Source organism: Brassica napus, chromosome C2 (assembly GCF_020379485.1).
Source record: "Brassica napus cultivar Da-Ae chromosome C2, Da-Ae, whole genome shotgun sequence".
In the NCBI taxonomy this organism is placed as follows: domain Eukaryota; kingdom Viridiplantae; phylum Streptophyta; class Magnoliopsida; order Brassicales; family Brassicaceae; genus Brassica; species Brassica napus.
The window spans coordinates 53,441,274-53,465,937 of NC_063445.1; the positions used below are offsets into that span (position 1 = coordinate 53,441,274).

The window sequence follows — 24,664 nt, forward strand, 5'->3', positions numbered from 1 at the left end:
TAGGAAGTTCAAATTAAGATACAACAAAGTAATCACATGATTAAATCTTATTCTTCAAATGCTTCGGCGATCACTGAAATAAAAGCACTAAACTTGCCTCCCCCTTCTTCATCCCCACCGTCATCTCCTTCCTCCTGCTCCTCCTCTTCTTCTTCTTCCTCCTCCTCTTCTTGTCCTCCTTCCTCTTTTCCACCACCACCGTGGTGGCCCTTATGCTTCATCTTCTTGAGTGTGGCTCCAAGACCAACCACCGCTGCAGCTATCTTCTCTCTCTTTGATCCATCTTTCTTCTTGTCTTCCTCTTTTCCACCGTCATCTTCATCTCCACCGTCATCTTCTTCTTCTTCCTCCTCCTCTTGTCCCCCTTCCTCTTTTCCACCGCCACCGTGGTGACCCTTATGCTTCATCTTCTTGAGTGTAGCTCCGAGACCAACCATCGCTGCAGCTATCTTCTCCCTCTTTGATCCATCTTTCTTCTTGTCTTCCTCTTTCTCATCCTTCGAGTGATGATGGAGGTGGAATATTCCTCTATGCTTTTGTGATTTTTCCTTCTCTTTTTCCGGTGAGGACTCTCTGATGGCTTGTTCAACGTGAGCAGCCTCCGTAGTTTTATGCAACTGTTTCTCCATCCTTTCTCACTCTCTTTCTCTTTGTGTTAGGATTTGAATCCAACTTTGTGCTCTAGAACAACAAGAACACCCTCTCTTTGTCTCTCGTTAGTTTCTTATGGAATGATATGAATCTCTACCTATGGCCTCTCCTTTTATACTCACATATTCATCGTCCCTTGTAACTCAAGTCATAAATTTTCCTTTTCCACATTAATTTGGAAACATATCGACCGACCTTGAATGAGAAAAAAGGAAACTAACGTTTCTTTGCTTTTGTGCAGGTTCCTTATTGGGCTAGGAGTCTAAAATTGAGGCCCAATTACTACAATCTCCACCAGGCCCAGTGAATCGCCTGTCTTATGCTTTTCGATCACGCGTCTCTCGAAGACCAAACCAACTCGTCTTCTATTCACCGAGAATCTCTCGATGTGATGATCAAGTCTCGTCGACGAATCTTCAAGTCGTAGCTCCGACGAGTCATGTAGCTCGTACCCACGTATCCTGTGATCCTTTTGAAGCTTTCTCCGTTGTTCACACACTTGTCTTCCTTCAGCTTTAATTAGTATGTTATTTCTCAAAAAAAACCAGAGTCGACTCTTTTTTTTTTTTTTTGCTTAAAGAGTCGACTCTTTTTGCTTTAAAGTTTCAAAAGCTTTTAAGTAGTTTCACGAAAGCTTCTTGAAAGAACTTTCATAGATGATAGATATCCACCATTTATTTTTGCCAATGCTACGAGGCAAACGGTTAACGAATCTGAAAAGAACTATAGTTGATGTGATTGTGATTTATATAGAGAAAAACCAAAAAGAACATACAGCCACAAATTGCGTCCGTGGCAATAAAAAATACATGCGATTCTTATTGTGACTACAATAAGCATGTCTTAACCACAAAGTATTATGTGACCCAAAAAAAAACCACAAAGTATTCAAAGTTTTTAAGGTTTTCATTTGTGGCTATTAAAGATAACTACGAAAATGGGTTAACGAAGAAAAAGACTTGGGTTCACCCTAAGATGAACTTCTAAATTCACCTTTTCTCATATTACCAATCAAAATACCACCTAAATTAATAATAAAATAGATTAATTTTATTTAAAAAAATCTAAAATAATTGAAAAAATAATAATAACACCAATTTTAATGATGCTAACGCCACTAACTAAATCATAAACTTTAAATTATACCCTAAACTCTAAACCCAAATTGTAAACATTAAACCCAAACCCTATATCCTAAACCCAAATCATAAACTCTAAACCCAAACTGTAAACCCTAAACCCAAACCCTATATCTTAAACCCAAATCATAGACTCTAAACTCAAATCATATATCCAAACCTAATCCCTACACCCTAAACTCAAATCGTAAACTCTGAACCGAAATTCTATATCCTAAAGGTTTGGGTTAATGTTGATGTTATTTCGTTAGGATTTAAGATTTGGGTTTAGAATCTAGGTTTATGTTTAGGATCTAGGGTTTGAGTTTAAGGTCTAGGGTTTGGGTTTAGAGTTTACGGTTTTGGTTTAGGGTTTAGGATTTGGATTTAAGATATAGGGTTTGGGTTTAGAGTTTAGAGTTTGGGTTTAGAATTTAGGGTTTAGGGTTTAGATTTAAGGATTAGGGTTTAGAATTTAAGATTTAGGGTTTAGTTAATGGCGTTAGCGTCAGCGTCATTAAAATGAGTGTCATTATTTTTTTTCAATTATTTTAAATTTCTTTTTTAAAAAATAATGTATTTTATTATTAGTCTATGTGGCATTTTGATTGGTAATAAGAGGAGCAGTGAATTTAAAAGTTCACCTTAGAGGTGAATTTAAAGGTTCACCTTAGGGGTCAACCTAAGTTTTGTTTGTTAACGAATGAATGAAATCTAGGGGTGTCAATTCGGGATGGCTCGGTCCGGCCCAACCCCGCTAAGCCAGTTGATATTTGAGCACAGCCCGGCCCGAAAATATTTTGGGTCTGGCCTTTGTACGACTATAGGTCTTTTCGGGCTTTTTTGGACTTTTCAAAAAATAATTGGTCATTGTTACTTCCATCGTTTTAATACATGTGAGTTTTCATTAAAAAAAATATTGTTTCATTTTTTAGTTTTAAAATATAAAATGAGTTTAAACTTTTCTTCTTTATCAAAAATATTTTACTTTTTCGTATGCTTTAAAAACATATTATAAACAAACCAAATTTAATAAGATTTAAATAATCAAAAATAAATTAAAATTAAATATATAAGAAACAAAATCTATGATAAACATAATCAAACGTTTCATACTTTGTATTTAAAAAAAATGTCGTACATAAAAGAAGAATGTACATTTGCAAAATTTAAAATGTGACACTTGTAATGATCAAACAATAAAGTGCATTAACAAATTTTATATTTTCTTTATTAGATTATGAAAATATTAAAATAATATGTCAATAATAATAATGGTTTTGATTCAAGAATGATAATATTTAAGTTAAATTATAAAATTACGGGTTTTCGGACCGGTCCTAGTCCAAATGGGCTTAGGCCCAAAATACCCAAAGCCCAAATAGGCTTAGCCTCAAAAACCCGATTTTTTTTTGCTTCTAAAACTAAGGATCGGCTCGGACTTCGGTCCTAATTGAGATGTCTTATGAAATCTGATTGGTTTTATGGCAGAAATTCATGAAATTTAAAATAGTATTATAGCCACCAAATGTTATGCCATGTTGTTCCCATAATTAGTGTGTGAGATAAGTGTTTATGAATGAATAAAATCTGATATCTGTAGCTAGAAAAATAGTTAACTAAATCTATCAGAGATTTGTGTCACTTATTACTAATTAGGTTTAAGTTAGATAAATCTAAATATAAATAGTATTTCACGTTTTAACGTGAAGAAAATGTTAATAAATGATTGAAGTGTTACATAACTTACATCGATAGTCTCAGAGTAACAAAATGAGTAGCGGTTGTTATGAATTTTTTTTTGTGTTTTAGTGATTTTCAAAACGAGTTTGCCATTTTAACATTCCACACATTAGAAACAGAACTGAACACATTGATATAGAGTGCCACATAATAATCGACCAGTTGAAAAACTGTTTTCTAAATACCTCCCATGTTAAATAATAGAATCAAACCAATATCTTACAAAATTTACTACAACCAGCATCATTACATTCTCTTGACCGAGTGTCTGATGGAAACATTTATCAAGCAGAGGAAGCTGGATTGGTTTGGGTGAATGTGTATAACTTACAAAACCACCTAAGGTAAATATCAAATTGATTTTGGAAAAAAAAACTCTCACTAGTTGAGCTTGATTTTTCAGTAAGAAAAGTGGCATGTCTTGTTGATTAATCCTCTATATATGTATATATAAACATATTTGGTATAATCAATCGATTCAATCAAATGATCAATGAAGTTGTTAATTTTTCATTTTGAAGTTCACCATCACATTTAACAATTTGGAAAGAATAGGAAAAATATAAAATTTGATAGGAAGTTCAAATTAAGATTTAACAAAGTAATCACATGATAAAAACTTATTCTTCAAATGCTTCGGCGATCATTGAAATGAAAGCACTAAACTTGCCTCCCCCTTCTTCATCCCCACCATCATCTCCTTCCTCCTGCTCCTCCTCCTCTTCTTCTTCCTCCTCCTCTTGTCCTCCTTCCTCTTTTCCACCGCCACCGTGGTGACCCTTATGCTTTATCTTCTTGAGGGTGGCTCCGAGACCAACCATCGCTGCAGCTATCTTCTCCCTCTTTGATCCATCTTTCTTCTTGTCTTCCTCTTTCTCATCCTTAGAGTGATGATGGAGGTGGAATATTCTTCTATGCTTATGAGATTTTTCCTTCTTTTTTTCGGTGAGGACTCTCGGATGGCTCGTTCAACGTGAGCAGCCTCTATAGTTTTAATCAACTGTTTTTCCATCCTTTCTCACTCTCTTTGGATTTTTTTCTTGTTCTTTCTTCTTTGCCTTGTATGAAATCGCGCTTTGAGGTCTCTTTGTGTTTCATAAGCACATTTATAAGCACGGTCCATGATCCACAACTTGTTACTTGATTATTTAATGTGTTGGCACTAACGCGTTGACTTTCATCCAATCCTGACCGAGTAAGATAGCGTACAAGAATAGTTAGTACTTTTCGGTTTGAACATGAGTAAAATCAGTCTTTTAATACAATTTGTGTGTGTTTTTAGTTTATCATTTCTTGATTGCTAACATTATTTTTACTCAGAGGCAGCAATGAAAATTTAAGGGCTTCAAACAAAGTTGACATTTTCATTAATAGTTGTAGCATTTAAACAAATAAAAATTAAAAAGTTGCCAAATGAGTGTTGACCAGAGGCGAGTGACTCGGTCTTTCTTTTTTCTTTTTTTTTTTGAACAAATTACTCGGTCTTTCAAGTGAAGTTCTTTGTCTACCCGGTTCGGGGATGATTTATGTTCCACATAAAGAAATAGTAGTAATGTCAAGCAAGCATAATTAATGAATAATTTTGAATATGGATAATGATAATGAATAGTAACGAGTAGAGTTGTTGACCTTCGTCAACTTGGACTTGAATATATGTTTGGTAGTTATAATTAATAGTTATTAGATTTTGATCCAAGTTTGGAAAGTGGGGATTTGCTTTTGAAATTAAATATATATATTTTAGAACAAGGCTTAGGTTTAAATTAACCTCGCAACAATTAAATTGACACATAGATTATTAATAAAAAAATATTAAATTAAATAAAAAATAGCTAAAAAAGATAAAAATGTTAATTCTAGCGAAACCCTAAACCCTAAATCTTAAATTCTAAACTCTATACCCTAAATTCTAAACCCAAATCCAAACCCCTAAACCCAAACCCTATACCCTAAACCCTAAATCCTAATCCTAGACCCTAAACCCAAATTATATACCTTAAACCTAAAAAATAGACTATAAACCTAAACTCTATACTCTAAACCCAAGTCTTAGATCCTAAACCCAAACCGTAAACCTTAACTCAAATCCTATAGCATCTAAGTTTGGGGTTTGAGCTTAGGGTTTACCGTTTGGGTTTTGAGTCTAGGATTTGAGTTTACGGTATAGGTTTTGAGTTTAGGATTTACGGTTTGGGTTTAAGATTTACCTTTTGGATTTATGGTTAAGATTTTGGGTTTAGGGTATATAATTTGGGTTTAAGGTTTACGGTTTGGGTTTAGGGTCTAGGACTTGGGTTTAAGGTATAGAGTTTAGGTTTAGTCTTGTTTTTGGGTTTAGGGTATATAATTTGGGTTTAGGGTATAGGGTTTGGGTTTAGGGGTTTGAATTTGGGTTTAGAATTTAGGGTATAAGATTTAGAATTTAAGATTTAGGGTTTAGGGTTTTGCTGAAAGCGTTAGCGTCGTTAAAATTAACGTTTTTATTTTTTGTAGCTATTTTTTATTTAATTTAATATTTTTTAATTAATAATTGAGTTATTCTTGGGTTAGGTTCACCAACCAATAGAAAATTGTCATTTTAAATCTAGTATTTTTTAATTAAGTAAACCAAATAACTTGGCAAATTATATTATTTTTTCAAAATAAAATTTAAAAATAAATAAAAATAATATATAAAAAACGAATTCAAAAAAAAAATAATGTTGTCGACAAAACACTAAACCCTAAACTCTAATACTAAACCCTAAACTCAAATCCTAAACCATAAATCCTTGGGTAAACCCTAAATCCTTGGATAAACCCCTAAACCCTTGGAAAAACACTAAACATGTTGTCAACAAAACACTAAACCCTAAACTCTAATCCTAAACCCTAAACCCTTGGGAAAATCTTAAACCCTTGGGTAAACCCTAAACCCTTGGGTAAATCCTAAACCCTTGGAAAAACACTAAACATTTGGATAAATTCTAAATTATAAATCTTAAATACTAAACTCTAAATCTTAAAAATAAATATTATTTTTTTAAATAATCTTTTCTTAGAACTATTGTTATTTTTATTTATTTAATTTTTATTTTTTTATTTTAAAAGCATAATATAATTTGGCAAGTTATTTTGTTTCCTTAATTAAAAGATACTAGATCTAAAATGACAACTTTCTATTGGTTGGTGAACCTAAAGGTTCACTCTAGGGGTGAACCCAAGAAAAAGTTTTAATAATTTATGTGTTAATTTGATTGGTCCTAAAGGGTGGGGTGAATTTAAAGGTTCACCCTAGGGGGTGAACCTAAGTTCTGTCCTATATTTTAAATGAACCGGACTGAATTTGCCTTAATTTTATTTGGATTTTTAACGTTAAAATCCCTCAACTAAGTTTGTTTTGGGTAAAAAACCCTCAAACTAAGTATTTAAAGAAAAAACCCTCAACCTAACGTTATTTAATGAATTAAACCCTAGCAGGTCATGATTACCATTACTACCGGTAAATCTTTAATTTAGGGGTTTCTACATTAAGTAAACATAGTTGAAGGGTTTTACCATTAAAAAATTTTAAAACAAAAAAAATCAAAATTTTATAATATTATTTAAAAATTAGTAACTTTTTTTGACAACATAAGCGAGAACTAAGTAACAAGACCGTGCGATTCAGAAAGCCAAACCGAAAGTATTGAATCGACATATAACATAGCTGTTAGAGAACTCCTCGCACCACTTGCAAGCATGTCCGCCATAGTATTTTGTGCTCTTGGAATATATATGATCTAGAAGTTAGGAAAGAAAGTCTTACTGCGTCTAAATTCTTTATATAATTTTTGTTATATTTTCTCGGTTTTTACATTTTTAATTTATGCATATATAATGTTGATGTTAAAAACACATGAAACTCATATATTTACAAAAAAAAAAAATTAAAAATGATAATTTTGAAAATTTAAGTTACTGATTTTTATATAATATTATAAAATTTTGATTTTTTGATTTTTAATGGTAAAACCCCTCAACTATGTTTACTTAATTTAGAAACCCCTAAACTAAAGATTTACCGGTAGTATTGGTAATTATGACCTGTTAGGGTTTACTTCATTAAATAAAGTTAGTTTGAGGGCTTTTACGTTAAATATTTAGTTTGAGGGTTTTTACCTAAAACAAACATAGTTGAGGGGTTTTAACGTTAAAAATCCATTTTATTTTGTTGATTAGCTGGTTTCCGACTTTGTTACTGAACCAAATCAAAATTCGAAAAAACACCAAACTTTTTAAATACTTAAACGGTTCCTATATTTCTAGATCCAAAATACCAAAAACCAAAATGCTCTAACCAAAACCGAAGAACTAATAGTACATCCAAATTATTTAACTTTTTTTAATGGGTTACACAATTCGAGGTCAAATATGTAAACCCGGTAGCCTTTATATTATCAGATTTGGCTTATGTTCTTCATGTGCCATTCTATTAGAGTATGTATCAATTGATATGTTTCCAAAAAATTCAGATTAATGCCTATTAATTAATTAAATCTAATGAAATTATGTAAGGTTTTCATTTTATTTCGAAATAAATGAAGTTCTATATTTGAAAGTATTTTTGATATCCCCTTTTTGGCCATCTACAATATATTAACAAAGTGAAAATATTTCGTAAACTGAAGATAAAAATCTGGTTTGATAACTGAAATTTGCTTGTTTTATTAGAATTTTGTTAGGATGATTATTCAAAATATGGTTAATATAAAAGTAAATCTCGTATATAAACCAATAATAAAACAGCTGTTATTTAAGGTATTAGGTGAAAAAAACAAAATATGGCTACGCTGACAAAAAAAACAAAAATATGGCTACTAACAAATATTGTAAAACATTACCGTTAATAGTTGTCTAAGATATTATAATTTTTATTACTATTTATTAATTATTGAAATTTAATAGAGGGTTTAGGGATATGATTTGGTTTGGTTTATAGTTTATATTTGAACAGAAAAATGATTCTTCATGTTGTAGTATAGTATTTGTTACAATATACTAACAATTATCGTTATTTAAATCTTCACATCAAATGCTCAAAACACCTTTTCATTAAGTATATCTATCTATAATCTATACTGTAATAGTTGAGTTTTTCTCACTCTTCAGCGACACGTCAACGTTTTGTGGACCCCACTTTTAAAAAGTGTGAAAAAGTGTCAAATCCATAGTTCGAACCCGGGTTATTGAGAGATAAACACCAACATTTATACCACTAAGCTAAAAGATACTTTGTACATTGATACCCGAACTTAATATATATTTATGAAGGTCGGAAGCCCTTGCTTCTTCGGCTTCCTACGAGGGGCGGACCTACAAGTGTGTTATGGGTTTCATTTTTAAATGGAATTCATCACGTTATATGAAAAAAATCTCAAGTTTGCAACAATTATAGTTTTCCCATATTGTAAACTGTTGTCGTTTAACATGAGTTTGAGTTCTTTTCATCATTGTCTCAAACAAGTCTGAGTTACAGAGTTGCGCCGTGTGTCTGTTCGTAATCTATTTTTTCACAGGTGAACTCTTCATGTCCACATCTTAAAATCGTTTGATCATAAATGTTCCTGATTTGTAGCCCCTTTGTAAACCCTATATATATGATTCTCATCTTTGATGAACCCAATCTGCATCTCCACGAAACTCATTGATTCCTCTTAGATTTAACCATCTTCTAGAAAATGTTTCTGCCTCTCCAGTTCGTCAGACCGGCGTTCCGGCATCCGTCACTCAACCTTCGAGTCTCTCCGTCTTGGTCGTAGTAGTCAGAGCATAGCCGCTGGCTTCCTCGCTTCTAGGATTCCCTGAACTTCAATAAAGACATGAGGTTTGTGGGAATCACGGTTCTCTTCCTTGATGAAAAGGTAATTTAATCTTCGATCTATCACACTTACTTAACATAATTGTTTTAATTGATTTCCTGATTTTTTGTTGAATAATATTATTTGCAGATTCTGTGATTCATGGGTTTACTCCCGTCGGACATGCTAATCATTACATGCCATCTTTGAAAGCATGTTCCATTGTGAAAGTCGATCATTTTGAGGTTGCTAGGTGCTCAAGCATGTACAAGATAACTGATCATCAATTCCTCATTCGTTTCATCTCACTAACCATTATTGATGAAACCATCACGGATGCTCCTGAGATCAATCTCCAGTCAAAATTAGACTGTTCGACAATCTCCAAGTGATTGCGAACACAAACCTACAACTCCCAAGTATATTATCATATTGCATTTGGGTTTGAACAAATACAAACTATAGGATCAGCTGTTTAATAATTTAAAAACTTACTTTCGCAGATGCTTAAGAAGAAGACGAAGATGACAACCAAGATCAGTGAAATTACCTAAATAAAAAAGCAGAGTAAGTTACAAACTCTGATAAATACAACTAACAACGATTTTTGTTTACATATTATCCATCAAATGAAAAAGAAACAAACACAACCACACCAGCATATACAAGAGAGAATCCCAACAGATACAAAGGCTCCAACAACAGCTCCACCTGTTCACTCCTCTTGTCTTATGAAAATAGCTTACATGCTCAATGTCAACAAGCCAATGCAATTGTCTTATTATGAGAAATACATATATTCATTTTAAGGCTCAAATACTAATTGTCACTCATTTTATAGTTATTTCTACAAGTCTTCATGTATTTGTTTTAAAGGTCCGGTAAAAGCAACAAGTTTAAAAATAAAAAAAAACATATAACCAACATAATAAGAATAAAAAAATTATTACTTAATACACACAACTTACACAACTAAACTGGAGAAAAAAATATCCAGAAATAAAAAAGTACTCTCAACAACCTTAATATAATTTATGTAATCTCAACACTACAAGTAACAAATTAAAAAGACAAACAAACAATAAGTCTCAGTGACACAGGAAGCAATACCAAGAACTATATCAATCACATTACTAACACAGTTTAGTCCTTCATGAGTGGAGAACAATGCATACACAGTTCATCATCACAACTCTAACCCTATAACAATAAAAAACTTGAAAAACAATGATCAACCCAAAACGCAAAATTCACAGATACAATAACCCTAACAAATATTGAGATGAAACAAAAACTTTATCCACAACTCCACGCTTGCGCGAAAGCAATGTCCCTAGCAATAAATTATAGTAGACTTGGGTCTCTCCTCCTTGCGCCACGCCAGTGAAGCATGCTCCAAATTGTGACACTTGTTAACTCCTTATAAATCATCTCATCTAACCCTATATGTTATCGACTTACCATTGGGCTTCGCATTGCAACTAAGCTGTGGAAGCTATATGCCACCATCACCAATGGTTTACTCTATTTTTTCCTCTAAAATAGGGTAATTCTATAATAGAGTTGGATGTTAATACTCTATTTTAGAATAAAAAATAGAATGGTGAGCAAAAAAAAAATACTCTATATATAGAGTAAAAAATAGATTTACACTATTATAGAATAGAAAATAGAATATTATTGGAAATTTTTTACTCTAAACTCTATTTTAGCAGGAAAAATAGAGTGGGGTTGGAGATGCCTTGACTGGACTCAATTTCGCGGCCCACATAAAAACCCTATCTGCTGTCGCATCTTCATCGTCTCCCCTGATGCCTAGCATCCTCACTTCAACACTTTTTCTTCTGTAACGTTTCCGGATAAACTTGACCAGCATCCTATAAATTCCACTCCTCCTACTAAGTCTCATTAAATAACCATCTACCTCCTCCTTCCTCACTAGAATCTATCTCCTATAAATACTTATACTATCATACAACATGGCGACATCCCAGATCTCTATTGATTTGAAAAACGGGCAATGTAAACAGACAGTTGTAACACATCTTCTGTGTTTCTTAGAGGAGCTTGATGTGAAAAGAGGTTGAGATCATGGTCGTGGATATGCTGCTTCTTGATGAAAAGGTATGTGTCTATGTGATAAGCTTCTACAATCGTTTTCCTCACTCTCTCATTGTTTTTGTTCACCTCTCTTCCAAGGTTTTGTAAACGTCAATTGCCGGAACACATTCAACCACCTCCGTTCCAAGAAGAAGATTGGCAGTGAGTTTTTTTACCTGTACTCCAAACTTCTGCTGCCCTGCATGAATTCTTCCGCTAAATTATAAAGCTTCTGTTTTCCTATGTTTCCATCACGTCACTTTATTTTTAGTTCATCAATGTTTACCCTTAGAATTTTGTAGATCCTGAAATTGGTTTTAAAGTGTTGGCGTATACTTATTTTAGTGATCTTGATTAATATGATGTTAAAACATAAATAGTGATGGTGTTAAATCACTGTAATGATCATTTGAGTGTTCTCTCTAATTAAAGTTTACTTTTATATATTTGACTAGATTGCGTTAAAGCAGCCACCACAGTACGCTTGTGGATGCTTTTTCCTTATTTCTGAGATTCCAAAGGCAAGTTGTGGACGCCTTTTTCTTATATCTGAGGTTCTAAAGGCTTGGCCACCTCTGTTTTTGTCGTTGTGTTTCCTCATGTTACTCAAATGAGTTCTTTTCCGGTTTTGCATGAAAGAAGATGTAGAACATTTTGAGGATTTGAAAGAAGAAGATCATATTTGATCAATAAAGAAACAGCGAAAGAAGGGAATGATGTTGATGATGACGTTCATCTTGACAGTGACAAACCCACACGTAGAGATGGTGTCTCTTCTTCAGACAACGACGTGGCTTTTGCGGTCAGGCAATATGATGAAAGATGATTATGGTTCGGATATGAGGAAGAGCTATTTATAAAGAAACACTCCACAAGCTCTAAGAAACCAAAGAATTTCCTAATGATTGAAAAATCCAAGCACCATTGAAATCAAATGGTTTTCTTGGAGGCTACGATCCTCGCCATAGAGAGCCTTCTTACTGGTCAGTTAATTGTACCAGTTCTTTTCATATTATTTTATTTTATCTTTTCTGATTTTTGATTTGTGTTCTTTTTCTTGAGTTCCTTTCATAATGCTCGATAGTGTATTATAGAGATTTTGTAGCGATATAAACAAATATAACGGGGTTGTTGAGTATCCATTATCTTCTATTGTTTTCTACCGACACGTTGAACATGCTTACATTTACTTACTATTTGAAAGAATGGGCTTATGTATCAGAAGAGCAACAAAAGAACTAATCGACACATCAGAAACGGGAGACTGAAAGACAAAGAAAAAAAAACAAAATGCAGAGTAGAGTCAACAATTTAAGATATCACACAAACCCTTACCACAGTTTCTCAATCAATACAAGTCAAAATTTATTCATTTGCTTTAAGGAACTGAGGAAGCAAGAGAAAAATGCTGCAAGAGAACATTTAGTTCTGGTGTTCCTGGCATTGTTCTTTAATGGTAACGCCAATTTCTCTTTCGCTACCGCAAATCTGTAGTTTATATAGGAGAAATGAAGAAGTGGCACAGTTTCAGACTCTTTTCCTTTGTTCTTTTTATAATAATTTTGGATTGCGATTTCCTTCTTTTTTTTTAGGTTTTTAGTGGAAATTTTAACTTATTGATCTAACACTAGCGCCATATTATAAATTAGATTAGTTTTGGTTGTATGGATGTCTAAGAAACATGTTTTAAGTTTTCATACCACAGTATATTATTAAATCAATAATTTCATCTCTTCTTTTTATATATTTAAGATATAAAATATATAAAACTATAGAAAAACTACTCAAGAAAACTATTTCCGTCCAAAAATCAAAATAAGTAATATCATTTAGTATCCATTGTTATCCAAGTAAGGACAAAAATCCATATTTGTTTGATCATTGGTGCTGGTGTTTTGGTTATGTAAAAGAGAAAATAATTTGCCGAAATATCTATATGAAAATTTATAAGAAAATAACTTGCCGAAATTTTTCCTTCTTCTAAACAATTTTTTTTAAAAAAATATAAATATAAAAATAAAAAATTTCTTTAAATTAATAACTCTATAACTTAATAAATCATCATAGTCCCACCATTATTAATTTATAGAATTTTAACTATAAAACGCAAATTAATAAAATGAAAGACCATAATACCCTAGCCACTATAATACCCCAACCACAACGATCATGTATAGCTATAAAACATCTCACAACATATTGTTTTATACCTACAAATTAATCAAATTTTTAACCCATAAAAATAACCACTTTACACAAACACAAAGATAATATTTCTGTGTGAAGCGCCGAGCCACTAATAACACTACAAGAAATGTGTCTTGAGAATAGTCTATGTTAAAATTTAGGAAAGCACATGAAATATAAATTAACAACCAACCCATATATTTAAATTATCATATTAAAATAATTTTAAAAACCCTAGCGGCAAACCATAGTTTTTAACATAATAATAAAGGTTAACTATTTCATCTTTGTTTGTTTGGCCGTAGTGTGGAGCAATAATTAAGTGGTCATATAGTATATTTTTATTTAAGGTTAATAAGATCCTAGAATTTTGGTAGAGAATAATAATTTTCATATATTTTTAATTAGTACTAAAAGATAATGACATTGCTGTAAATTTTTTTAAAGATTAAGTGTTATTTCTTATTTGTATTTCAGTTTTAACAATTAGATTAGTGAGGTGATAGAAAATGACTATATCACCACTTGGACAAATGAAGACTATATCTTTAAAAAGAAATTACTATCAGTATCTATATATATATATATATTCCCTCCGTTTGATATTAATATTGTTTTAATCTTTAAATTTGTTTTATCATAATATCATTTATGTTTTTAATGTACATATTAAATGAAATTTTTCAGTTTTATCTTTATTTTAACCTTATTAATTAATAAAAGTAGATAAAATAATTTGATAAAAACATATATTAAATAATAATAAAATAAATTAAATTAAAATTTAATACATGTAAAAATAAACGACGTTTATTATGAAATGAATAGATTATTATTTAATGCAGATACTGTTTTATTGCCTAACAAGAAAATTGAAATACATCAGACGTTTTTTTTTTATCAACTTAGTTGGAATGAATATTGCAAAGTGTGAGTAGAATATATATTTTTTTGTCAATGATGTTGTAAATGAAGTGTTGGGGAAATACTTCTGTTATCATTACTGTCGACTGGAAGGTTCATATATATACAAGGTATTAGACCGTCATAAGGTCATGTTTATCCTAACAAGATATACATGGAATATATACTAGATAAACACATAGTCTCTGGTTGTCTTTATCATGTCCCGGATTGGGCCTTCAGTACGGGCTGGTCCATGGTCGATCATCATTTGGTTTATAACACTCCCCCTTGGTCGACACATCCGGTACAGGTTCGTTGCATGCTTAATGTTGCCTCATTAAAACCTCTCCTGAAAAACCCCAAAACCAATGTGGCAAAATGGGAAACCAAGGACAGGAAAAAGAGTACAACACATGAACTCCCCCAGATAAATGCATCACTGTAGTAGACGCATTCCCATCTGGTATCCGAGTCTTCTTGAACGTTGAAGTTGCCTATGACTTGGTGAAGATGATCAGCTGGATTCTCCTTGAATGAACTTGTAAGTCTTGGACGTTGGTATGTCTTTTGGAACTCCATTAAGATGTGGTCAGGATGTACATCTTTGCTGCTGATCACTCCATGTCTTGGTTGAACTGATGGTGCTTCAAACGGTGCTCGGATGGACTTTATAATCTGCAATAAAACTTTACTTGCAGGTCCTTTTTCATGTCCCACGGATTCTCTTTGGTTATATGGCTTTCCCAAAACGTGGACATTCAATATATATTGAGTCATAGACCCAGAACACATACGAACAACTTTACTTCATATCTTTCGTTCATTCGGACTTATATCTCTTCGTATGTGCCAATGGCTTTATCCATTGTAACCAATCATTCTTTATTTTCTTTTGTCGATCCATGTTGAGCTATAGACCTTGTCTATATTCGTTCATAATCATGAGTGTCTAAGGTCATACCATCAATAATTATTTGCTGCAATGAAACTCATCACACAATGAATTCGCAGTCATACACTCATGTCCTTTGTACATGGTTATCGATCTTTTCTTGCTTTAGCAATGCTTATAATCATTAAGCCACGACCAGACATCCTTCTGGTCACTATCCTGGTTTATGGTTCTCACTTAGACGTGCTGACTTAATCATACACACACACACACGGCTATGATTTTTCTACAGACTTTCCATATGTAAAACATAGCCTGTTTAATCAATCGATAACTTGTATTATTGAACCTTTGAACCATTAAACCTTTTTCTCTCAGTTGGTCTTTATTATGATCACAAGGAATTATAATATTTTCTGTATGGACTGACTGCACTAAGTAAATACTTAGTCTTTCATATTACTTACAGCTGCTGTATATTACAATCCATAAACAACTTAGGAACAAAGCTTGTTCTATGAGAATTTCTTTCTCATATTTCTATGGTACGTTGATACCTTTATCCAGTGATCCATTTGCTGCTTACTACACCATTATTTCTTTAGTAAATATCCAGACAAAATCAAACTTGATTTTCTGTAGTAGCATCCACCATATAGGAGCATATCTCTTTATAAATTGTTCATTGATCCTTGTGAGTATCCTTGTGTAATCAAGCTATACTTGAACGTTATTTAGAAGGAACATGGACACACTATACCATGTGGTCATGTCCTTTAATCTCACGAAATTTCTTATCTCACAAGATTCATTCACTGGTTTCTTTCTTAGATGGGTTTTCTGTATGTACATGGTTACTACGCACATCTGTCTTATAATTACTTTGAATTCTTTGAACACCCCACGTCCCTATATAGGTTTTATGAGTACTCTACGTGGGTTCATGATCCTCAGGTTATATCCTTCAAATCCCAAGTACTACAATCTTTTATGAGCTCTTATGTATGTAAATACATCTTTGGTGTTAACACTCTTTATCTTTAGTTTCATACTGTTCCAGACATGATCTAATTAGATTTTGAGATCTTATTATCCAAGACCTTTATACCTTGCAGTTTGGCGTCCCAAACTACATGGTCTGGTACCTTAGATGTGTGGTTGCGCAACCTTATTTCTCTGTCTGAACTGGTTTCTCTTATGAACTCGGATTTGTACGATTCTGAGCACCTTTCATTACTTTCCGAGGTTCCTTATTATTTGGAACTTATTTGTCTATCTCTAATAGACATTGTAGCAACTTGATTGTGTCTCTTAGACATCTAATTCGTGGTGCTTAAGCTGGTATGACATAGTCATTTTTTCTTTTCGGGTCAGTGTGTCTGGCATATATTTCTGCTAGCTTTTATATCTTTTGATCATATTCTTTTAGAACGTCTAGATCATAATCTTTGGTCTGAGGATCTTGCCAAGACAACTATGGTTGATACCATTATATTTCTCTTTTACTCTTTACTCTTTATCAGCCTGATAACTTTCTCCTTTCAAAGTTGGATAATCAGATTACTATCTTTTGTAATCTGTGTTCTTGGCCACTTGATTAAATCATCCATGTTTGGCACAAGATACATTATAGTTTCGTGGAGGAAGTCTTATTTATCTAATATATATTCTCAATCCTCATCTGAGGTTCCATCTTAAATGGCACACATATATGTGGTGGAATATTCGTATTTTCTTAAGATGGTTTGTGTATATGTCTGGTTTATGACCCTTAATCATTCAGAGGTGGGAATGTCTATGCTTACATGTATGGCCTGATGTAAATCAATATTTATATACATAATGTCCTTAAGCTTTAGGCTGGACGTGGGTGATGTACCATTAGTGAGGGCTTTAAAGCTTTCCAGCCGTGTATATTATGGTTGTAAACCATGGAATCCGAATTTATGATATGATCATGGACTGTGGGTTTTAGTCCTCTCTCCCCCTCATGAACATACTCATAATTTCGTAGTGCTTAGGACAGTGGAGCCTTAATTATTTTAGTGATTTTCCCTTTTGTGTACTTATAACACATTGTGAGATTTTATGGGATCACTTTTGTGCCTTAATTAATTTTTCATCATGTTTTGGATCAAGATGGCTAATCTGGTCATGCCATAAGTGTTTATTTCGTGGTGAACCATACTGGTTACCATGGCTTTATGCCTCTTTCATACTGATCCTTAGCATAGAATAAATCAGTAGAAAATATGGGTATAGGCATTCATAATGCTTTTAGGCGATTTTTCAAAAATCTGAAAGGAATCGTATTTTCTTTGCTCACTGGTTCAATGTAGAATGTTATAAATCTTTATAACTCAATGGGTCTGAATAATGTCGTGTCTTTTGCCATTGTCAGTACCAATTAATTGATTTCAAGTGATTGTAGGAAGGTAAAGTTGAACCTATACAATCAAGATGAAGTTAAATCTATGCGAGAAATCAATCTATCAGTGAACTGACTCATTAGTCTACACCCAACAATTGATTTTATGTGATTGCAGGAAGGTAAAGTTAAACCTATACAATCAAGGTAAAGTTAAACCATGCATGAAATCAACTATCAGTGGACTGATTATCCTTTTATTAAGGTTTTATTTGTTATTTAATCAAGAATCATCAAGCAAGACCAAACAAGATAATAAAAATAAAATCGTTTTTATTATTTCAATAACATAAATGAATAACAAATAAATCAAATCAGATATGAAAACATAAAATCAGAATGTCGGAAAATTATTCAATGTATAATCCGACCTCATGGTCCATGAGTGTCCACTCGGAATCCTCCTCAGATCTCTTCTTATCAAATGTGGCTTTATTAGCTTCAGAGATTTTCATCTCACTGTCTAGTACTTCATAATATATCTCCATGATGTCATTAAACCGTCTGATGTTATCCATCATTTTCTGCTTATTTTGCTTAATGTCTAATAAATATGAGAACAGGTCATAATAGGTGGTGAAACCTTTGGCCTGATGTGATAACAACACTTCCTCTGAATGGAATGTGTCACGAGTTTTGTTTAACAAATCCTCGTTTGTTACCAATTCACCACATAGTCTAAGACTATAGGTGATTCTCATAAGATCAGAGTGATAATTGTCCACGGATTCATAATCCTGGAACCTTAGAGCTTCCCATTTTTTCTTGGATTCGTGCAACAATGGCTCACAGAATCTAGAATTCAAAAATGACCAGAGATTATGAGGATCATTAACATATCCAAACTCGTCTCTTAGGTCCTCACAGAGATGGTGTCGCATAATCATTATGGCTCTGTGTCTTTCACACGCAAGGGTGTCATTGCCATACTTGATGCACTTCCCAAGTCCTCTAGACTTCAAGACGGCTGAAGTGTTTATAGCCCAATCAAGATAATTATCTCCAGAGAGATCAAGGGCTTTGTAATCTGAGGGTATGAAACTCGACATCTGAAATCATTATTCAAAACAGGTCTTAATCAAGTAATCTTTTTGAAATTTTTCATGCTTCATATCAATGCCACACACGGACCAAAAGAAAAAAATTTCTAAATGATGCATTTTCTTAAAACCATACGGTTTAAGGTGTGGATCAATGTATTTTTCAGATTTAAGGTCCTCTTATTTCAGACACAAGGTTTCAAGGCCTTTAGGGATTTTATCTTAGATGATCAGGAAAATGTTCCATATTTTCTTCATCCCATTGGATCGGATCATTTAGTATAATGATTTTTTTTTTCAGTTCAGATCAGATTGCTTGAAAACTATGAATGCTCTATATCCCTAACAGTCGAGATTTCATGTTCAGTATGCAATATTAGTATGCAAACAATATGCAATCAAGCAAACCAATTCAATCATGAAATCAGGTTAGGGTTTTCGAAAAATATACCATATATTTATTATTATTATTTTTTTTCGAAAAATAATCAAATCAGAAATTATTGTGACTTAAAAAAATAAATCAGGAAGATTTGATTTATTCAAGCAATTTATTATATATTTTTCGATTTAAAAATAAATATATTTTCTCAGATATATCTCTGATATTTCGATTTTAAATATTAAAAAAATATTTTTTTCAATCCTAATCAAGTTCTAGTCGTTATCAATCATCAGGAAAACAAATTTCTCAAACAAGAACAGGAGGTAAAACCTCGGATTAATTTATGAAACCATGATCAGATTTTCAAAAAAAAAAAATATGTAACATGCAGTCCTTAACAGTCCTAGTTGATTCAGATCAGATAAGAACATTAAACAAGACAATAATGATAAGTTTAAGCAAGTAACAGTCGGTTTCTTTCAACATATAGCAGTCAGATTTTTTTTTAAAAAAAAATTGTTTTTTTCAATCCTAAACAGTTCTAATGTGAAACTATCATCAGAAAAAAGTTTTAAACAATTTTAAAATCAGTTTCAGATTAAGAACATGTTCAAAATAAGTTCAGGTTCGAGATTTTAAAGAGTTTATGGTTTCTGGTTTTATTTTATTTGCAGAGACATGTTGCTAAATATAGCTACATGGCTGCGGATGGGGGTATTTAATACTTTATGGGTTTTAGATGAGTTTTCGATGATACCTGAAAACTTTTGATGGGTTAATCGGTCTATCAGTTAGAGATCTTCCTGGTTAGCTGATGGATTGCTCGGAATTATTGTTTTTGTTGCTGCTTGTTGGAATAGGAGACTGGTATATGGTTGAGAGAGATTTTGGTTTCTGGAACAAATTTTCCGCATGTATTGTAGCTGAGCGTGGGGGCGCGTCCGAACTCCGATTGATGCGGGGTTAGCGGCGTTGGCTTCGTCTCGTCAAGAGCTTTAATTTGGTATCTGGCTCGTCGTCTGGATCCACCGGAGTTGAGCGATAGAGCTGTTTGAAGTTTGTCGGGAATTAGAGTTTTTACTGCTCGGATTTATTTCTGGTTTTTAGGGTTAGGGTTTATGAGAGCAACGTCGTGCTGATAACGTGTTGTAAATGAAGTGTTGGGAAAATACTTCTGTTATCATTACTGTCGACCAGAAGTTCCATATATATACAAGGTATTAGACCGTCATAAGGTCATGTTTATCCTAACAAGATAAGGATAAAGATAAACACTATGTTACAGATATACATGGAATATATACTAGATAAACACATAGTCTCTGGCTGTCTTTATCATGTCCCGGATTGGACCTGCAGTACGGACTGATCTATGGTCGATCATCATTTGGTTTATAACAAATGAATATTTTTTATTTAAATGCCACAAAGCTATAAACGATCTTATTCTTTTTCCACTGAATTAAATTTATATTAACATCATGTTTTTGAGAGAGTTACAAAGCCGGATCAACCGGTAACAAAGCCCGCCCGAGAGTTATACGGGAAGCTAAAACCCCCAAAGATTAAGGGAGACTAAGCTGGGCAAGAAACAATCTTATTCAAATTCTTTTTAAATTAAAATCATAATCACCTAATGGCCATCTCCGGTCTCGAATGCATATACTAAAAAGTTAATTATGCTGTATCATTCACAGCCTTGCTTATCAGCTCCAATCGCATACACGATGCATGCATGAGCAACGAATTGCTAATTAGTAACGACAGTAATTCAGTCCCATTGTTACATTTGCTTAAACCCCATTAAAGTTTAGATTTATTACAACAGATGATAGATACAGGCAAACAGATGATCTAATAAAATTCTGTCAAATCTTGTGCCAAATACGATCTACATATTTGTGCTAGATGCATTTGCGAATGCCTTATAAACAAGATTTGGTGAGAAGAAAATGTTAGGTCTAGTCGAATTGTATAAAACAGAATTAAAGGAGCAGGAAAAAAAAGCATTTTGTTTTGAAAACACTTTAAAAAGCATCCCAGAAGCCAAGATAGTGAAGTCAAAAGTACGATCCAACGGCTGAGAACACATCAAAATCTCACACAACTACAACCCGATATAACCTTTCTTTTATCGAAAACAAAATAAAAATCTGTAAAGCATCATAAAAGAAAAAGAAAATTAAGAGAAAAGGAAAAGAAAAAAAATACAATTTTTAATTTTTTCTCTCTATCTAAAAAAAAAAAAAGTAATGGAACCTGACGAAAGGCACCACCACCACCACCACCACCAAGAGCATCATCTCACTTCTCCTTACTACCATCCTTTCCACCACCACACCCCCACCACCGTCTCCGCCGCACCCTCCTACAATGGTAATTTTCCACCACCACCACCTAACGATGGATCTTCTTCTTCCTACCATCACTCCGCGCCGTCTTCAGCTGTTACGGCTCCGATTGAGCCAGTCAAGAGGAAGAGAGGTCGTCCCAGGAAGTACGACACGCCCGCTCAAGCCTTAGCTGCGAAGAAGTTAGCATCTTCCGCTAGCAGTTCCTCCGCCAGAGAACGTAGAGAGCAAGCCGCCGCCGCCGCCGGAGGCGTTTCGCCTCCGTCTAAATCCGGTTCGAAAAAGTCAATTTCGGGCTCTTTCGGTGAGGATTACAGAAACCCTTTTCGATTTTCGATCTAGTAGTTGAAAATTCGATGCAAAGTATTGAACTTTTCTGGTGAAAAGGTTTGATCTTGGAATCGAGAGTTCTTTGAGTTCTATGTGAATTGTAGCGATATGGGTGCTAAGTTATCTGAATCCTTTCTACTTAGCTTCTAACTCCTTTCTAGGGATGATCTGCAAAAAGAAGTTTCCATTTTTAGTATAATTGTACTGTGAACTTTAATACTCTGAGTTTCTATAGACTCTCTGTGCTTTTCCATATGTGTCATATATCTTGAAGCTGGAGCCTTGATTTGAGGATTGGTAGATTCTTGTTTCTAAGATTGCATCATTTTTGCTGGAACTTGTGTCAGTGCAATAACAATGATCTGGTCTTTGCTGATGTGTTTATGTTACAGATTCAAATCAGTTTCTAAGATTAATTGATTACCATTTTAACTATACCATTTATTTCTTGTTACAGGGAAAAGTGGGCAAAGTTTTACACCGCACATTGTTAATATACCTCCTGGAGAGGTGTGTATTTTTTCTATGGCACTATATTAAAGTCATTGAGATTATGATTTGATTAAAATTGTGAATCTAGGCATTGATGCTGATACAAATTGGATTGGTTTAGCTGTGATTTTCGGATTTAATTTGATAGGATGTGGCTCAGAAAATTATCCTTTTCGCTGAGCAAAGCAAGCATGAGTTATGCATTCTTTCTGCATCTGGCGCCATCTCTGATCCATCCTTGTCTCACCGCTCAACCGGAACCAGTGTATCTTATCAGGTGATTCTCTCTTGTTGCTAACGGGCTTCGGAAAAAAGGTTTGGACTTTGGAAAGTACTATCCTGCTTCAGAATTACAAAACTTTTATTTTAGGGTCAGTACGAAATCCTCTCACTGAGGGGATCTTATATTCGGGGAGAGCACGGTGGTAAAACTGGTGGCCTTAGCGTTTGTTTATCTAGTTCAGATGGTCAGATCGTTGGTGGTGGAGTTGGCGGACTCCTAAAGGCTGCTGGTCCAGTTCAGGTACCTTCCCCTCTGAAGTAATACCACAAGCCTGTCTGAATGTAGGAATTGGATTCATTGATAATTTGCCAAGATTGATAAGATAGTCTCTGGTTTCCTTTACAGGTGATTCTTGGTACGTTTCAGCTAGAGAGGAAGAAGGATGGGAGAAACGGTGTGAAAGGAGATGATGCTTCTGGAAGTGGACACTTGTTACCTTCTGGCACAGAATCTTTGCATGGCTACCGTCCTGTTATGGAACCTTCTGGAAGAAACTCAAACGATGAGCATTGTACTATGACTAGTGGTGGTGCATTGGGTGGCGGAGCTCATTTCATGATGCAACCACCTCAGGGCATGCACATGACACATGCCCGGCCTTCTGAATGGGGCGGTGCTGGCTATGATCTGTCAGGTAATTTTTTTTTGTTTCATTTGATACCTTTAGGTTTATCAAAATACTTGGCTCACAAAGACTTGTCCTATGGATGTGCAGGAATGAGAGGAAATGGGTCATCAGAAAATGGAGAATATGAGTAAATGGGCAGCTTAGTAGTACTGATTCAAGTTTCTGAAGAAAGTGTGTTGAGGTTTGAGCATGAATCAAGGTGAGAGTGGACTTATCATCATATAATGTCTGAAGGATTTTTTCATTGCAAAGGCAGAGAGAGAGTGACTGAGTGGGAAAGAGCAGAGAAGACAGTGATGCTTTTGTTCTTGGTTCAGTGTAATCTTACAGTAACTTCACATCATTTTCTGGGTTCTTTTTGATTTATCTTTTTTTTTTGTTGGTTCTTTTTCTTCCAATAATCAGCTTTTTCTTGTGAATTTTAGAAATATAGACAATTTGTTTTGATAAATGACTTTTTAAGTTATACTTTGTAGTCATGCTTATATGAAAGTCTCCTTTGATTAAAAGATGAATAAATATTTTACAGTTTTTATTTTTACACATTCAAAATTAATAAATATATACCTTTTTAATAATAACCAACCAATAATATTTAGTATGTTAGAATATTTTCAATTAAGATTTTTTAAAAGATTACAGTTTATTAATGGGAAAATCGTATTTTAAACACCGAATGTTTTTACTAGCACTTTAAATCTTAAAAGTGACATTTTTATCATAACAAACCTCCAAATCAACTAGGTGGTCTGTACTGTTCATTTTGTGATGATGTGTCGGTTTTTTTGTCTTTTAAATAAAAAATAAAAAACATAGAAAAATTCGAAAAAATTCAAAAAAATCGAAAAAAATCTAAAAATTTCAAAAACAATCTCAAAATTTCAAAAAAAAATATAAAAAATAACATTTCAAAATTAAAAATAAAATAAATATTTTTAAAAATTAATCCAATTATAAACCAATAAGTATATATAATATAATAACTTGAATGGTGATTCTAGATTCTGGTTTTTGGTTTTTGATTTTTTTTTTAAAAAATTGATTTATTAATACTTAACTTGTTAAAATTTTCAAAATTAATCTTATTATTGGTATTATTTATTAAAATAATATTTATTTTAGTAATTTTAAGTTTGTTTAAAAAGAAATTAACCTATAAGTGAAGTTCTTAAAAATAGTAAATAACTTTGAAATTAAATAAATAACTAATCAAAATTTAGAGAAACTAAAATATATGTTACTTATCTAAGAAGTTCCACTCATACCAAAACCTAGGCTTGAGACTTTTATCCGAGATCCGGATTTGATCCG

At 33.2% G+C, this 24,664-nt stretch overlaps 3 protein-coding genes across 3 annotated transcripts; 1 reads left to right on the forward strand and 2 right to left on the reverse strand.

The window, feature by feature from the left end:
* Nucleotides 1-3,999: 3,999 nt before the first annotated feature.
* LOC106379982 (protein FAM9A) lies at nucleotides 4,000-4,840 on the reverse strand. Its single transcript, XM_013819819.3, is given in 2 exon segments — nucleotides 4,000-4,455; nucleotides 4,458-4,840. Coding segments are annotated over 2 exon segments (390 nt in total). The 5' UTR covers nucleotides 4,525-4,840; the 3' UTR covers nucleotides 4,000-4,132.
* Nucleotides 4,841-18,194: 13,354 nt separating this feature from the next.
* LOC125582487 lies at nucleotides 18,195-18,893 on the reverse strand. Its single transcript, XM_048749231.1, has one exon. The coding sequence runs from the start codon at nucleotides 18,891-18,893 to the stop codon at nucleotides 18,195-18,197; it is 699 nt and encodes a 232-aa protein (XP_048605188.1).
* Nucleotides 18,894-21,429: 2,536 nt separating this feature from the next.
* LOC106382494 (AT-hook motif nuclear-localized protein 14) lies at nucleotides 21,430-23,890 on the forward strand. Its single transcript, XM_013822521.3, has 6 exons — nucleotides 21,430-21,924; nucleotides 22,408-22,460; nucleotides 22,591-22,719; nucleotides 22,813-22,965; nucleotides 23,071-23,359; nucleotides 23,441-23,890. Exons 1-6 carry the CDS (start codon nucleotides 21,522-21,524, stop codon nucleotides 23,482-23,484), a joined length of 1,071 nt encoding a protein of 356 aa, XP_013677975.2. The 5' UTR covers nucleotides 21,430-21,521; the 3' UTR covers nucleotides 23,485-23,890.
* The last annotated feature ends 774 nt before the right edge of the window (nucleotides 23,891-24,664 follow it).